Source organism: Selaginella moellendorffii, unplaced genomic scaffold, assembly GCF_000143415.4.
Source record: "Selaginella moellendorffii unplaced genomic scaffold, v1.0 SELMOscaffold_0, whole genome shotgun sequence".
In the NCBI taxonomy this organism is placed as follows: Eukaryota; Viridiplantae; Streptophyta; class Lycopodiopsida; order Selaginellales; family Selaginellaceae; genus Selaginella; species Selaginella moellendorffii.
The window spans coordinates 5,248,632-5,263,114 of NW_003314261.1; the positions used below are offsets into that span (position 1 = coordinate 5,248,632).

The 14,483-nt window shown below is 49.5% G+C and overlaps 4 protein-coding genes across 4 annotated transcripts in view; 2 read left to right on the plus strand and 2 right to left on the minus strand.

Annotated features, from left to right (window-relative positions):
• The first annotated feature begins 5,395 nt into the window (after positions 1-5,395).
• On the plus strand, positions 5,396-7,332 carry LOC9642284 (glutathione S-transferase T1). Its single transcript, XM_002960496.2, has 7 exons — positions 5,396-5,778; positions 6,071-6,144; positions 6,195-6,255; positions 6,309-6,362; positions 6,413-6,492; positions 6,549-6,754; positions 6,811-7,332. The coding sequence occupies exons 1-7, from the start codon at positions 5,678-5,680 to the stop codon at positions 6,991-6,993; spliced, it is 759 nt and encodes a 252-aa protein (XP_002960542.2). The 5' UTR covers positions 5,396-5,677; the 3' UTR covers positions 6,994-7,332.
• Positions 7,333-8,090: 758 nt separating this feature from the next.
• LOC112346272 (glutamic acid-rich protein-like) lies at positions 8,091-11,000 on the plus strand. Its single transcript, XM_024674873.1, has 3 exons — positions 8,091-8,313; positions 8,915-9,122; positions 9,205-11,000. Exons 2-3 carry the CDS (start codon positions 8,958-8,960, stop codon positions 10,135-10,137), a joined length of 1,098 nt encoding a protein of 365 aa, XP_024530641.1. The 5' UTR covers positions 8,091-8,313; positions 8,915-8,957; the 3' UTR covers positions 10,138-11,000.
• A 789-nt stretch (positions 11,001-11,789) lies between these two features.
• On the minus strand, positions 11,790-13,648 carry LOC112348115 (F-box/kelch-repeat protein At1g26930-like). Its single transcript, XM_024680206.1, has 2 exons — positions 13,170-13,648; positions 11,790-13,085 (listed from the first exon to the last, which is right to left on the minus strand). The coding sequence occupies exons 1-2, from the start codon at positions 13,296-13,298 to the stop codon at positions 11,790-11,792; spliced, it is 1,425 nt and encodes a 474-aa protein (XP_024535974.1). The 5' UTR covers positions 13,299-13,648.
• Positions 13,649-13,714: 66 nt separating this feature from the next.
• LOC9642285 (receptor-like protein kinase HSL1) overlaps positions 13,715-14,483 on the minus strand; it is a 3,653-nt gene continuing 2,884 nt past the window's right edge. Inside the window, exons 2-3 of the mRNA XM_024680276.1 lie at positions 14,401-14,482; positions 13,715-14,344 (exon numbers count right to left, since the gene is read on the minus strand). Of these exons, the coding sequence (XP_024536044.1) occupies positions 14,001-14,344; positions 14,401-14,482 (426 nt within the window). The 3' untranslated portion in view covers positions 13,715-14,000. The remainder of the gene's footprint in view (positions 14,345-14,400; position 14,483) is intronic.

Below are 14,483 nucleotides of genomic sequence, written 5' to 3' on the forward strand. Positions count from 1 at the left end.
CTATCCTCCTGGTCTGGAGGAGAATGACCGAAGGAAAGGTGTGAAGCCAAAGGCAAGTAGTATTGGGATGGAACTGAACCATAGAAATCAAAGGGCATATCCAACAGTGGTTATGGAAGTTGGGAGTGGAGAATCAAGAGGGTGCTCGAGGATGTTGTTGCTAGCAACCGTGATGCCATGGAGAGTCTAAAATATGGAATTGTCCATGTTAGACTATATGCCAACTATAAAGCTTACGAAAGGGGAAGCCTTAGCAAGCTGAGGGACAGAGTTCCTTCAAGGTTCCCAAAGACGATTCTAGGTAGCGTAGTACCTAGAAAGGCCAAGTGTAAATGGTTCATGGAACGCGCGAAATCAGAGTGGCGCAGCAGAAGCGTGGTCTTGAAGCTTGCCATGAGGCAAGGTTATCAAGGTTAGGGAAGTAGTTCCCGAGTGTTCAAAGAGAGGGCTTTGAACGAAAGTCGATGGTCAAGGACTTTCACGCCTATGCAGGAACCATGTTACAATGGTCGGAGGACTTGCCAAGTGAGATTGGCACGTCGGGGGAACAAAGACCCTAGTTGAAGGTGATAACTTCAAAAAGGGTGGGCCATGGGGCCGAGCATGGAGGAGTCCATGCATGATCACAGACATGTCAAGTGAGAGGACTTGGCAGTGTGGAGGAACCAGGTTCCTAAGCTGTGATCTGTAGCACGCTTTAAAAATAGGTTGGTGCACCGGCGTGGGGAGTCAGGCCAGGCATCTAGTGTGATGCCGTCCGTAGATGCATATACGGAGGTTGGGTTCGAGACCCGACCCTCTAGTGCTTGGGTTCGAGTCCCAAATCACTAGGGCGTGGTGATGGTTTGGAATATGAGGACACTCATATTTCGGTGGTCATGGACTCTCAGTGGGGAGACTGGTTTGGGCACACCGCCAAGCGAGGGATGCCTCGGAGTCGTGATGCACGGTTAGATTGCTTAGTGTGAAAGCTCAGCATATCTAACTTGAACACTTTGGTGCAAGTGGCACCAAGGTCGTGGTGAGTGAGATGGGGACACCTAATCTCAGTTGCTATGAACCCTTGGCCGTAAGGGCTAGCTTGGGTGCACCGCCAAGTGTGGGGGATGCCCCCGGGGTTATAGTCAACAACTTGGAGGTCTAGAAAACCAAGTACCTCTTGGCAACTCTGTTAAGGTGCCAAAGTGAGATCACTAGGTGATCTTATGGCCAGAAAAGGACAAGGTCCTTGGTTGGCTAAGGAATGAAGTTCCTGGTTCAAAATGTTGAAATTGAACTGTTTAAGGTGGTGTGGCTTGGTCGTGATAACCAAGTGGGAAGAGCACCTAAGGGAAATAAACTATGTCCGTGCGATGGCATAGTGAGTCCGAGGAAAGTAGTCTCTATAAAAGACCCATGGGAGGGTCACGAAGTTGGGCCGTGGATAGAGCCCATAGTAGAAGATGCTAAAGAGACGTACTAGGGGTGAACATCCTCCGGACTTGGCAAAGAAGAGTCTTTGCTATGGAACCGAAACAATACCTCAAGGAGGGAGGTAGAGATTTGATGTTGCTTGGTGCAACAATCAATGGATAGGAGCAAAAGATGAGTGGCCAAGATAGGGCCGTGGAATCCCTTGGAAGGAATCCAAGTGACAAAGTTAGGCGAGGAACACTAATGTGTTAGACGCTAACAAGTTGCGGGAAAGGAAGTGTGTTTCCAAGGAGGGATTCCGAATTGCTCCGATTTGGCGAAAGTGGAAGCTCCAAGGGAGGGAGCGGTAAGGTAGCCAAATGATAGGGCGATGGACAACCCTAGCACAAAGTGTGATAAATGGAACTTAGTGCCCAAGGTGGCACGAAATAGAAGAGAGGATGATGGTGCCCTCAAGTAATGAACTTCCTAGGATAGGGAAGTGGAGTTGCACAAACTGTGCAATGCAAGGTGTTGGAGACACCTAGGAAATTGACTCCAAGAAGTCAAAAATTCAAAGTTCCAAAGTGCAAAGGTTATATCGATGGAAATTGAGACTACTCGAGAAGGAGTAGTGGGATTGACTTAGAGAAGGGTCTCTAAGAGGTTTAGCGAGAACTAAACCAATAAAAGGATGAACCATTACATGTGGTCCAATCAGTCTCTAAATTGGAAAGACTACGCTCCTTAAAGGATGGACAAGGCATGGTGAGCCTTTGATGTCAAACCATAGACAAAGATTGGCTAGGTGCCAAGGATGGAAATGGTAACACGTGTGGGTGTTACTTTATGAAAGGGTTTACCGTTCGATGAGGACATCGAACTTCGTCTATGGGTGGTGGAGTTGTGAGACACAAAATCCCTAGGCCCCAAAGTGGAGCTGGAAGGGTGCCACGTGGTAGTGGCCAAAGCGAGAGCCAAACGAGCGTAACACGTTTGGACCAAAAGCTCCGACTTGAAAAGTCAAGAGCGGGAGTGGAACTCCCAACGAAGTGCTCGAGGAATGAGCACGAAGCGAGCAAAAGGCGAGGCTCCAAAAAGGGACCCAAAAGGACCAACACATGACACGTGGGAGTGTCCGAGGTGGACTCGAGTTGGAGTCCGAAGTGGAGTCCGAGATGGACCCAAGTTGGAGTCCAAAATGGAGTCCGAGATGGACCCGAGATGGAGTCCGAGATGGAGTCCGAAGTGGAGTCCGAGGTGGACCCGAGATGGAACCGAGTTGGAGTCCGAAGTGGAGTCCGAGATGGAGTCCGAGATGGAGTCCGAGGTGGACCCGAGATGGACCCGAGTTGGAGTCCGAAGTGGAGTCCGAGATGGACCCGAGATGGAGTCCGAGATGGAGTCCGAGATGGAGTCCGAGGTGGACCCGAGATGGACCCGAAATAGAGTCCGAGATGGAGTCCGAGATGGACCCGAGATGGAGTCCGAGATGGAGTCCGAGATGGAGTCCGAGATGGAGTCCGAGACCGGGACCGAGACCGAGACCGAGACCGAGATCGGGACCGAGACCGAGACCGAGGCCGAGGCCGAGACCGAGCCCGAGCCCGAGTCCGAGTCCGAATCCGAGTCCGAGTCCGAGTCCGAGTCCGAGTCCGAGTCCGAGTCCGGAGCCTGAGAGGGTGAAAGCCCAAAGCGTTCGTCTCCCAGACCCTGGGGGGTTTGGTGAGCTCCAAAAGTATAGTAGGGGGAGGACTGCAGTGGAGCCAGTTTGGCCAGGAAAGGCCAGTTTGGCCCAGGAAGGCCAGACCCAGTGTTGGGTGATGAACTGACCACTGGGAAGTCCAAGACTAGAGTGAATACGGACCGACAAGCGGGGTAGCTTGGTGAAGTGTTCAAGAGCCGGCTCTAGTTCCCCCGGGAGATCGACTGGCCGATGCTCCCAGTCCAAGTGTGGGTGGCACTACCTACTTGGATACCTGGTGTGGCTCAACGGAACCCGCTCTAAGCCCATGGCTAGAGCACCCAAGGGCAGAAGGTGAGGAGAGTACCCAGGTGGCTCGTGTAAGGCCACGGTGTTCCGAAATGTTGTCCCAAAGGCCCAGACTGTGGAAAGGAAGAGGAGCAGTCCTCTGGGGTAGTGACCAAGGACACAGTCACACAGTGAGGAAGTCCTAGAGGATAGTGGGACTTAGTGGTCGGGCCAGTGGGCCTCGATCCAGTGGCAATGTTGGCGAACACAGCCAAGGACAGAAAGGGACTTGGTGGGGACCGGAACAGAGATATTGGGGAAGGCTATTCCCCATGTCTGTAGGCATCCTAAGGATGTTAAGGAGTGGATCTGGGATGATCACTCATGGATGGATGACCCAATCTTTGAGGGACGGGATTGGAATGTAGGTGGTGTTGGACCACCAGTGTGACCGAGGTAAATGGGCATGGCCTTAGCGTAACGGGCCGATATGTCGATGGTACCTTGGGGTGTCGATCATGGGATCGGACACGTGGAGCACTTGGACCAAGTGCTAAGGTTGAGTGGCATGGATGCCATTCTCGGGGCTAGCAAGCCCCAAGTCCTGAGTTGGGCTTATGGAGGTTGTGAATGAGACTCCTCCAAGTGGTCGGAGGTGTGGTTAAGTGACTGAAGTAGAATGGAAAAATTAGTCGCTTACACAGTTTCTCAACTAGCTCAAGTGGGAACAAATAACAAGCCTAGCAATACTGACTTTTTGCCGTTGTGGTAGTAAAGAAAGAATGTCTAAAAGGATTAGTCGACAGGTAACTTTGGATATCTAAAGTCACATTTGCGACACTTTGGTTGTGTTGCCATATGCCTCATCATATTTTAATTGGCACTTAAATAATCAATTAGCTGCTTTGCATCAAATGTGCTTAAATATCACAAGGATAAATATATCTTGAGCTTCAAGTGACCACATATTCAAAGATGTTAAAATGTTGCTTATCAAATATTTAAATTATTACTTTTCAAAAATTGTAATTGCCTACTACTTAAGAAGTAACATTTAAATTTTTATCATGAACTTTTGCCATAGCTACATTAAAGTTTAACAATATGCAAGCATCATATATTTTCTAAAGCAATTGAATAAACTTTAGATTTTTAAACAAGTTATAAGTAAAATGCCCCATATAAAATCTATAATACGTGTTATCAAATATTGATTGATAATCTTCTTATATATATTTTTGCTAATTAGAGAGGAAAGTGTAATGTATACCATTATAATGCTAAATTCTAATTAATATTTATAAATACTTAATGAACCAAATTTAATTTTCATTATTTTCAGCATTAATCACACCAAATGCAAAAGGAAACAATGAGTCTATGTATCTAAAGTATTTTGACTTAAAATACATATTATCAAGGCTGATCAAAAGTTTACAATCCATAAAACCAATAAAGTGAATATAAGTTTTATTAGCCTTGACATTAAAACAAAAAAAATTCATATACAAATAGTTTTGCATAAGTTATGTTATGATTTCCATGAATTTCTGTTGTAGTGTTTTCTTTTACTCTCTAAGCCTTGTATTAAAATATAAAAACACCACACTCGCAATGCATTTCAACCATTATATGCTTTTCAATGCCACATTTAATTCATCTTTCACTTATTGCTTGAAGTGATATATAATCTAAAAATCATGTGGAGGAATGTTTCTATTATGAATTTGATTTTCCACTTAACATCCCAAATACTTAATCCTACCACATGAATGCTTATTCACAAATGTCTTGATTGAGTAAAATAAGCTTTTATAAAATAATAACTACATTTTTCACTATTATCCTTAAATTCTTGATTGAATCATATACCCTTGAAATAAGTTTGTGAAAATCCATTTAGCCGTGGGCATTATTTTTTCTAAATTAAAACAGAATATTCCTTTGAAATGCTCTTAAACTTCAGACTTTATGGAAAAGCAATTTTCCCTTTATCTTAATTGGAATTCCAACCAGCCTAGAATTTATCCTCGTTCGTCTTCTTTCACCTCGAGAATGTCGCCAGCGCGAGTGCCAAATCCTTCTCGGTGGTTGCGAGCGCGAAGAGTTCTCTCTTTATTCCTCTTCTCCTTCTGGCTTCTCAAGCGATGAGCCCTAGCAGTTCATCCCTCGCGGGTTGCTGCTCGATCCGCCAGCTGCAGCGTAGCGAGTGGGAAAGATAGTGGCTGGGGTGGAAATATTTCCTGACACCATAGCCGCGAGGGTTTTTAATTGTGTGCTATCTTGAAGTATTTTGATAGCGAGTGAGAGACGATGGCAATGGCGATGGCGCCGCCGCACAAGAGGGATTCCAAGCTCCATCTCTATGTGGATTTCATGTCGCAGCCGTCACGAGCGATTCTCATCTTCTGCCAGTAAGTTCTATGGATTGATTTGCTCCTCTTGATCACTACAAAGGCGCATTTTCTTTGCGCCAGGATTTTTTCTTGGGATTTTTTTTCCTCCTGTTGTTTTTTGAGGATATTTGCCTGCGTTTCTTAGCATTTTCTAGCTTCGCCAGCATTCGATTCTATATTTTTTTGTTCTTTTTTCTAATCGATTGATCTTTGGCTGCGTTTCGTACCATTTTCTAGCTCGGTCGTTTTTGTTCTCTTAATGTATTCGTTTACTTCTATTCGTTTGTTGTTGTTGTGATCTTTGCTCCAGGATCAATAACATCGACGCCGAGATTCACGTTGTCAACGTAGCTAAAGGCCAGCAAAGGACTCCCGAGTTTAAAGGTATGTATCCTCTTCGTCTCCTATGAATCCCAAGTTTTGTTTGATTGTAGCTATCAATCCGATGGGCCAGGTGCCTGCTATTGTCGACCATGGATTTAAACTGTTTGAAAGGTCTAGTTTGTGCTGTCACATCTTCCAGGTCCTTAAACAAAATCTCTTTGCAGCCATGCTATCCTCAGATACCTTGCAGCTACTTATCCTAAAGTCCCCGACCACTGGTATGTTTTAACTTGGCTTAATCATAAATAAGTGTCTCCTCGCTGTCCAGGTATCCCTCGGATTTATCTCGACGAGCTCGTATTGACAGCATCCTCGATTGGCATCATGCGAACTTACGACGCGGCGCAGGTAAATTGACGGTGTCACTGAGTAGAAGTTTTTTGCTGATTCGTGTCAAGTTTCAGCTGGTTTGGTGATGGCTTTGGTTCTCGCACCAGTTCTTGGACTGTCAAAAGATCCAAGGCTGGCCAGTGACTCCGAGAAACTGCTAAGATCTTCCCTGTCGAAGATAGAAGACGTGTGGCTGCAAGGTGGCACCAAGTTTCTCGGTGGCTCCTTCAAACCAAGTATTGCCGATCTCAGCTTGTGCTGTGAAATCACGCAGCTAGAGGTAATCTCTTTCCATTTCGAGACTCCTTCCGCGACCTCTCTTTTGGTACTCTCCAGCTTCTCAGTGCAGCAAAACTCTCGGATCTTCTTAGTCCGTTTCCAAAGCTAAGACAGTGGCTAATCGACACGGAGGAAGCAACGTCGCCGCACTTCGGCGAAATCCACAAGCTCCTGCGAAAGGCAGCGTCAAACTACGAGGCCCAGAGGCACGAGAAACTGGGATTCAAGTCCAAGCTCTAAGGAAGAGCCCGTGGTTTTCATTTTCATCTCGTACACTCCTCACATAACTTGTTACACCCGGCATATCAGAATGGACCCGCCACAAAATTTGTCAGCTAGGACTCTATCAGCTGGCGTCCCAGATTTACCCGTCATCTCCAAGAATAACATCGGAGTCTTTCTAAACTCGTCGACACGCGCTTTGTTTGAAGTCTTTCGGGTCTGGTGAAAAACTTGCAAGGCCAAAGTTTCACATCGTCAGCAACAGTGCCTGGAACTTTCACTGGGTAAAATCGAGAAAGTTAAAATCGAGAAAGTTACCAGCTCCCGTTTGAATACCAACTTACCAGAACCCACTCACAACAGCGCCTCTAAAAAGGCGACCCACGAGACAATGCCAGCGTTTTGGCCAGAAGTTTTTTTAGGTCAGCCAGCGGCCGCCAGCGATCTCTTACATGATAAGCGACACCAGCGAAAGGTGACACCCCATTTCAAATTCCTTTTCGTCGAATACGCAGTAAAAGAATAAAGGTAAAAACGAAACCGCGCGGATTTAACCGCCGCCCAGCCAGGTTTGGTAAGAAAGAAGAGTATAAATGTCCTGGCAACCATGTGATGATCGTGTAAAATAGAAATAAAGCATGTGATGTATTGGTAAAAAATTTCTTTTTGGGTTTGAAGTATCAAGCCAAGCCATGGAGTAGAAATTACGCGTACTTTTAGCCTTAAGTTTTACACCTGATCCTTGTCACGCCATGATTCGAACCTGCAAAGCGGCCTTTCTCGTGGACGAATGGAATCATCAGACGGTGGGAGCTCACCTACCTCTACCATCCAACGGTCCGTAAACGGGCGTGTGATTTTTTCCACCCCGCGGTTTTAACTCCATATCATAACCGGCGCCCGAAAATAGTGGTGACCACGTAATAAAGGGCGACCCATTCAAAGGCCAAAAGCGCGGGGCATTGCCGCAGACGTGGCCGCGCATCCGGTGGTTACAACCGCACGGCTACGTCGATCGGCCAACGATGGCGCGCCACGTCAGCGGCAGCGGCAGATGCTGTCCAAATGGGGAGTGGGGGATTAATCCGGGGTTAAAATTTCAACTTGGATGAACACAACACGGACATAGCTCCTCCCTGTGGGTTTTTGGCGACGGCACACACAGCGCTGGGTTTTCTAGGTCATCCCCTTTCTCGAAGCGCCAAGATTTCTTTCTCCAGCGACGACGCCTAGCTCCAGCTTCCTAGCTCACTCGCAAGCGAGCGATTCTTTTCTCCCCGCGCCGCCGCGCTATCGGGAATCGGTGGCATCGCAGCGAAATTTCGAGCGGCTTCTCCGGTGAGTGTCCATCTCTCGGTTCTAGCCGTTTCGTCCGTCCTCTGTCATGCAATTTGCGTGTGGTTGCTTGTGCGTGAGAGATATTTCGGCCGTTCTTGGCATTTCTAGGAGTGAGAGAGAGGTGAGAGGGGGGAGAGCGAGTGTAATATCGCCCGGCGTGGCGTAGCGGCGCGGTTCTTTTGGTTCGATCATCAAGAACAAGAAGAAGAACCGGCCGGCGTTGCTATTACTTTCTTCGTGTGGCAGCATGGCGTTCAGTGGATAATGGGTAACAGCATGTTTTGCGTGTGGGGCACCACTGCATGGTGGTGTTGGTGTCGTTGGTGTTGTTAAGGGAAAAGCAAAGAGAGAGCTGGAGAGGAGAAAAAAATTAGCTCGCTACTTACTTAGCTGGGAGGAGGAAGAAAAAAGAAAGAGGTTCGAGGACTGGGCGACGGCCGGGTGGGCAGAGAGATGGAGCGGAATTGCTTGTGCTTGGCATGTTGCATTTGCCTACTGTTGGGCATTTTGTTTCTTTGTGCGGCTGGCTTTTGTGGGTCGTGCTGAATCGGCATATCTTTTGACTCACTCCTCTTCCATTGTTGGTTTCTTCTTCCTGCAGCCACACGGCGCCTTGACAACGGGTTTCTTCTTGGGCGAGCTTAATGGAGGAGGCCGATTGCTGCTTGGACTCGTTTGGAATCGAGGAGCTGCTGGATTTCTCGCAGGACGGCCTCGCGGGTCCGATATGCGATCTCGAGGACAGCAGCAAGAACAGCGATTCTAGCGGGCTGTCTTCGCTCATCGACAGCCGGAGTTTTTGCGCTCCGGTACGTTTCTTGTGTTTCTTGCTGCCTCTGTTTTTTCTTGGGTGTGGAGTTTCTCATGCGGATTGTGCTTGTGTGTTTCCAGGAGCTGGGATGGTTCGATTTCGGGAATGCAAAGGTGTTGCTGGGCTCGTCGGCCCGGGAGGAGGAAAAGAACCGGATACGAGCGCAGCAGCAGCAGCAGCAGGAGCAGGAAGAGCAGCTATACATGATGAGCCCGGTGTCTGTGCTGGAGAGCTGCGCGACATCGGAGAGGTCAGCCATGGTTTCAATCTCCTCGGTCCACGCCGGCGGCGATGTGAAGAACGTGTTTTCGAGCACGGGGAGGAGCAAGAGGGGGCGGACCATAACGCCCACAAAGACCAGCTACACAGCGAGCACGGACGATGAAGAGCAGGAGGACGTAGAGGACGACGACGACGACGACGACGACGCAGATGTGGAGCTCGAGGAGGAGGAATATGAGGTGGACGAAGAGGAGGAAGATGAGGAAGAGGAAGAGGAGGAAGAAGAGGAGGACGAGCACTCAGAGACTCACGAGTCGGACTGTGCTCTGTCGACGGAGAGCGAGGTGGCGACGGAGGATCAGGACGACGATGGCCTGATCAGGCTCCCGGCCGCGAAGAGGCAATGCAAAGATGCCCAGCAGCGACAAAACCAGGGGGTGGCTCAACGTCATCAAAGCTATCACCACCAGCAGCAGCAGCAGTCCGGTGATGGCCTGCCAGAGATGCCATCGAGGAAGTGCAGCCACTGCCAGACGCAGAAAACTCCACAGTGGCGAGCCGGTCCGTTGGGACCCAAGACGCTGTGCAACGCGTGCGGTGTCCGGTTTAAGTCGGGCCGGCTGCTGCCCGAGTACCGGCCCGCGGGGAGCCCGAGCTTCGTGTCGGACAAGCACTCCAACTCGCACAGGAAGGTGCTAGAGATGCGGCGGCAGCGGGAGATGGTGGTGATGAAGCATCTCAAGGAGGAGGCCGAGGGGGAGATTGCCGAGGAGGAGGTGCTTATCGCCTGAATCCCCATCGACCGATCGATCATCCATCATCCATCGATGGCGAGTCGAGGTTAGGCCTATTTAACTTCTTCTTTCCTTCCTTCGCTCCTTCCTTTCGTTTGATCCTTTCTTCTCCGGGAGGACTGAGAGATCAGGCAGAGAATTCGTATTCTTTACGGGAAGTTGCTAGAGTGGCGGTTCTCTACTTAATTCTTTTCTTCTTCGTCTTCGTTTCTTCTTCGTCGTTTCCATTCTACTGGTTTCGCTGCTTGTTCTTTGCTACATTTTCCAGAGAACGAGTCTTTAGCTAGAGTGATTAACAACGTCTTAGTTGTTTGGAGGGGGGGGGGGGATCAAATTCTTTCTTTGTTCTTCATTGGGGGGTCGGTTTTAAGTTTTGCTTTTAGGTAGTACTACTTTGCTTTGCAATTTTTTCTGCTACTTTTTTGAGAGAGGGAGAAGAGTCTTGGTGGATCCATGCCTTCGATTCCAGCAGTTTGACGAAGCAAGAGGCTTGTATTTTGTGCCCATGTACTTAAGAATCACTTGTGGAGGGCCAAATCCACTTTAAAGAAGGAATTTACGCGAGAGATTGTTTGGTCTTCCACGAGAAGATCCGTGCGCGTAGCAGAGGAGGCCATGGGGTTTTCGTGAGCGGTACGGACGGGAATTCGAATTTGAATTCAAATTCAAACCGTCGGGGCGGGAAAAGCGTTGTCCATTCCGGGGGCCGCATCGTTTTGGGAGAGAGAGAGATGTGCAGCATATATATTCGTTGGGATGGGATTGGATTGATCCGTCAAAACAACAAGTGTGCTTTGATGTGTGAATGTGTGGTTTGTGGGTCCACTCCACTGCTGAAGAAAGAGTTTGTGGTTGATGCCTCTTCGACCTCTTTGCTTTTGTTTTGGTTTACTTGTTCGCCCGTACGCTGGTGGAAGAAAAATCAAGGAAATATCGCACTTGCCCATGATCCACTCCACATCCACTATATGTGTTTAGTGATTTGATTACCGAACTCTAATTTACTAACCAGCCAGCATCGCAGAGAGAACAGATCAAAAGTCAAAATTGCCAGCTTATCTTTACTATTAGCATGAAACCAAACATCCACAAACAATGTACATCATGTCCTCCACAAACAATGTTTGAAAGAGAAAACAAGCTCTCTTGGGTGATTATGTGCTCCAGAGTTGAGTAACTACCTACTGAGACACACAAAACTAAACAACAGAATCACATGAATCCACGCGACGCTGTACCAGCCAGCAGCAGCATCGGTTTCAACATAACATATTTTAGAAGCGAGGGGAGGAGGAGGGAAGGGATGCGATTTCTTTACTCCTCTCCGGCCACTCGAGCAGTACTGGATTGTTGCAGAGCAAACAGAACAGCAGCGCATATTTGTGCTTGTAAAAACCTTTTGGAGTTTGCCGACGCGATTCGAGCTGAATGCCCCGTCCTGGAAATCCGGCCAAGGATGCAGCGGTAACAGCAGCAGCCGCCGCCCGATCGACGTCACGACCAGTTTCTTCACCTGGCATCCAAGCTTAAGTTACAAAAAAAAAAAAAAAACAAAGCAAAAGAACTGGAAAACTCCCTTTCTCACTCACCTGGCGAGCACCAGCGCCAAAGTGTATCTTGTGTGTTGTGTCTGCTCGTCTCCACTTGTTTTAGAGCTCTAACGTGCAGCAGTGGCTGCAAAGCTCCTTCCCAGCCATGGACGACGTCTCCGTGCTGCGCCACTTCCCTTCCCTCGTATCGAAAACGCTCACGACTTCCAAGGCGACTCCTCGGTCGCTCATGGTGTAGCTTTCGCCAGATCCTTCGTCATCATGACCAGCTTTCCTGTAGCCACCAATGAAGTAGAGTGATGACTTCCCCACCTGTGCCATGGTGAGGTAGCACTGCTGCCACTTGCGTGATGATTCCCAGAACCTGCTGTTCTCGGCCCTCGACACGGGCTGGAGCCGCTGCGATCCATTCACAATCTTCCATATGTTGAGCCCACGATCGTACTGCTCCACACGTCCCTTCCAGGCGCTCAGCACGTCCCCGGAGCTGTAGAGCACCCCCTCCACCGCGACGATCTGGTTGGGAGGCACGTCAACTTGCCACATCGCTCGAGACAGCCCCCAGCTTCCCATCGCCGGGTCGAACACGTCCACGGAGCTCCGGTCCACAGGCGAGCAGCAGTATCTCATCGTCTCCGCGTCGTCGTTCTCCAGAGAATCATCTTCCTCGTTGATGCCGGACGAGCTTCCCGCGAGCGCGAAGCCGCCAATGACGTAGACTTTTCTCTCCAGGGTAACTCCCACGCACTTGTAGCGGGCGATGTTCATGGCCGGGAGAGGAATCCATGCGTTCTGCGCTGGGACGTAGGCCTCGGCGAGATCGATCCCTCTCTCGTGCCTGAGGCCCGTGCGCCCGCCGGCGACGTAGATGACCCCGTTGCACACCGTGCATGCAAAGTCGACACGAGGAACCGACATGCTCGCGCACTGGCTCCACTTTCCTGTGATGGTGTTCAAGGCCCGGACCTTCCGCGACGTGTAGAGGTCTCCACCATCTTTGCTGCTGATCTTGCCGCCGATGATGAAGAGCCGCTCCTTGATGTGCACCATCGCGAAGCATTTGAGAACTTCGCCCGGGTTTGTGCTTGGAATGGTGCCGATGTCGTGCCACACGTTCTCCACCGGATCGTAGGCTTCCAGCCAGCTGCTGCAGGTGGAGCTCGAGCTGAAAGGCACGTAGATCCATGGCTCCTGGAGGCCGAGGTCCTTGCGGAGCTTGAACAGCTGCCTGCCGAGAAGCGTGCCTTGCCACATCCGTGAGACTCGCCGCAGCGCTGGATAGTACGCCCGAGGCACTCGAGCCAAGCACTGCAACGCGAGCGAGTCCCTGAGGCCGGGGATGAGAGTGTCGGGATTGCTGGAGTAGTCCATCTTCATCATCTTCTTCTCTTCCACCTGCGCAAGAACGTGAGTGAATAGCTAGGCAGAGGAACAGAAGCCACGAGATATATATAAAAAGACCGTGGAGAGATCGATCACCTCTCGTTCCGAACGAAAACAATGTTTGGGCATCGTTCTAGCGAGGTTTCTCGCCTCGGGCACGCCGATGATTGCCTTGGAGCTTTGCGGGACGAAGCATCGTTTGGACTGTTCCAAGACCGGCCGCATTGGCCTCGTTCTCCTTGGAAGAACTCAGCCACTGCATATCTATTTCAGGTGGGCAATCACCTGAATATACATAGAGAAAGTAAACTCCAGCGTTTTTACCTCGACTGGTTGGTTTTTCACCCGGATTCCAAAGACGCAACCGCTGGTTATCGTCGAAATCGTGCGGAGGCAAATCGAAGTTTACAACGTACCGTGAGAGATCTTGTGAGCAAACTTCCAATCGCCATTTCCTTGACTGGCATGAGCTTCAAGTTTGTCAATCAATCATATGAAACAAAAAATAATAATGCAAGAGCAGTAAACCAATTCAAGGACACAACAAAGTTATAACGTCCAAAGGAGATCGTGAAACCGTGCCTTGGGATGCATTGTTACTAGCTTATGATCGACGCTACGCCATGGATCCAATCGACTGCTAAGAAAATAGTCTCAAGCAAGCATTACCAAAACTAGACCGCTTGGAGCGGCAGTGGCTTTCTCTGCTTTAAAATCCGCTGCTCTTCCCAAGCTAGATCGCAAGAAAATCTTACCAAAACACAACATCTAGAGAACAACACATTGGGCGCCAAAAGAGTAACTCTTTCTTTGTTCTTGCGATGGCCATGGAGGAAAACCCTCTAGAGCTCGGCTCACTTGGAAGTTTGCTCTTGGGCTGGAGTACCATTGCAGCGTTGCCCAGGAGATGGATGGAGATGGATGGTCTTACACTGCTTGCTTGGCGAGGATCTTCTCCTTTGGCCGCGCCTCCACGAGCATTTGGACCACTTCCTTCATGCCGGGCCTCTGGACGGGCAGCGCGCTGGTGCAAAGCAGCCCAACTCTGAGCATCAGCATCATGTCCTCGTGGAAGTACGATGGGATCCTCGAGTCGAAGATCTCCGCCAGCGAGTTGCGAGCTTGGATCTTGTCACAGACCCACCTCACGATGTCCACTCCATCGCCAAACTCCGCCTCGATCGGCCTCTTGCCCGTGACGAGCTCCAGCAGCACCACTCCAAAGCTGTAGATATCGCTCTTCTCGGTCACCTTGAGAGTGTAAGCATACTCTGCACCATGAACAAAAACGAGCTTAGAACACCTACCGAGAGCTCGAGAAACTTACCAGGAGCAATGTAGCCATAAGTTCCAGCGATGCTCGTCATGGAGACACCGTTCCCGTGCTGCTGGATGATCCTCGCCAGTCCA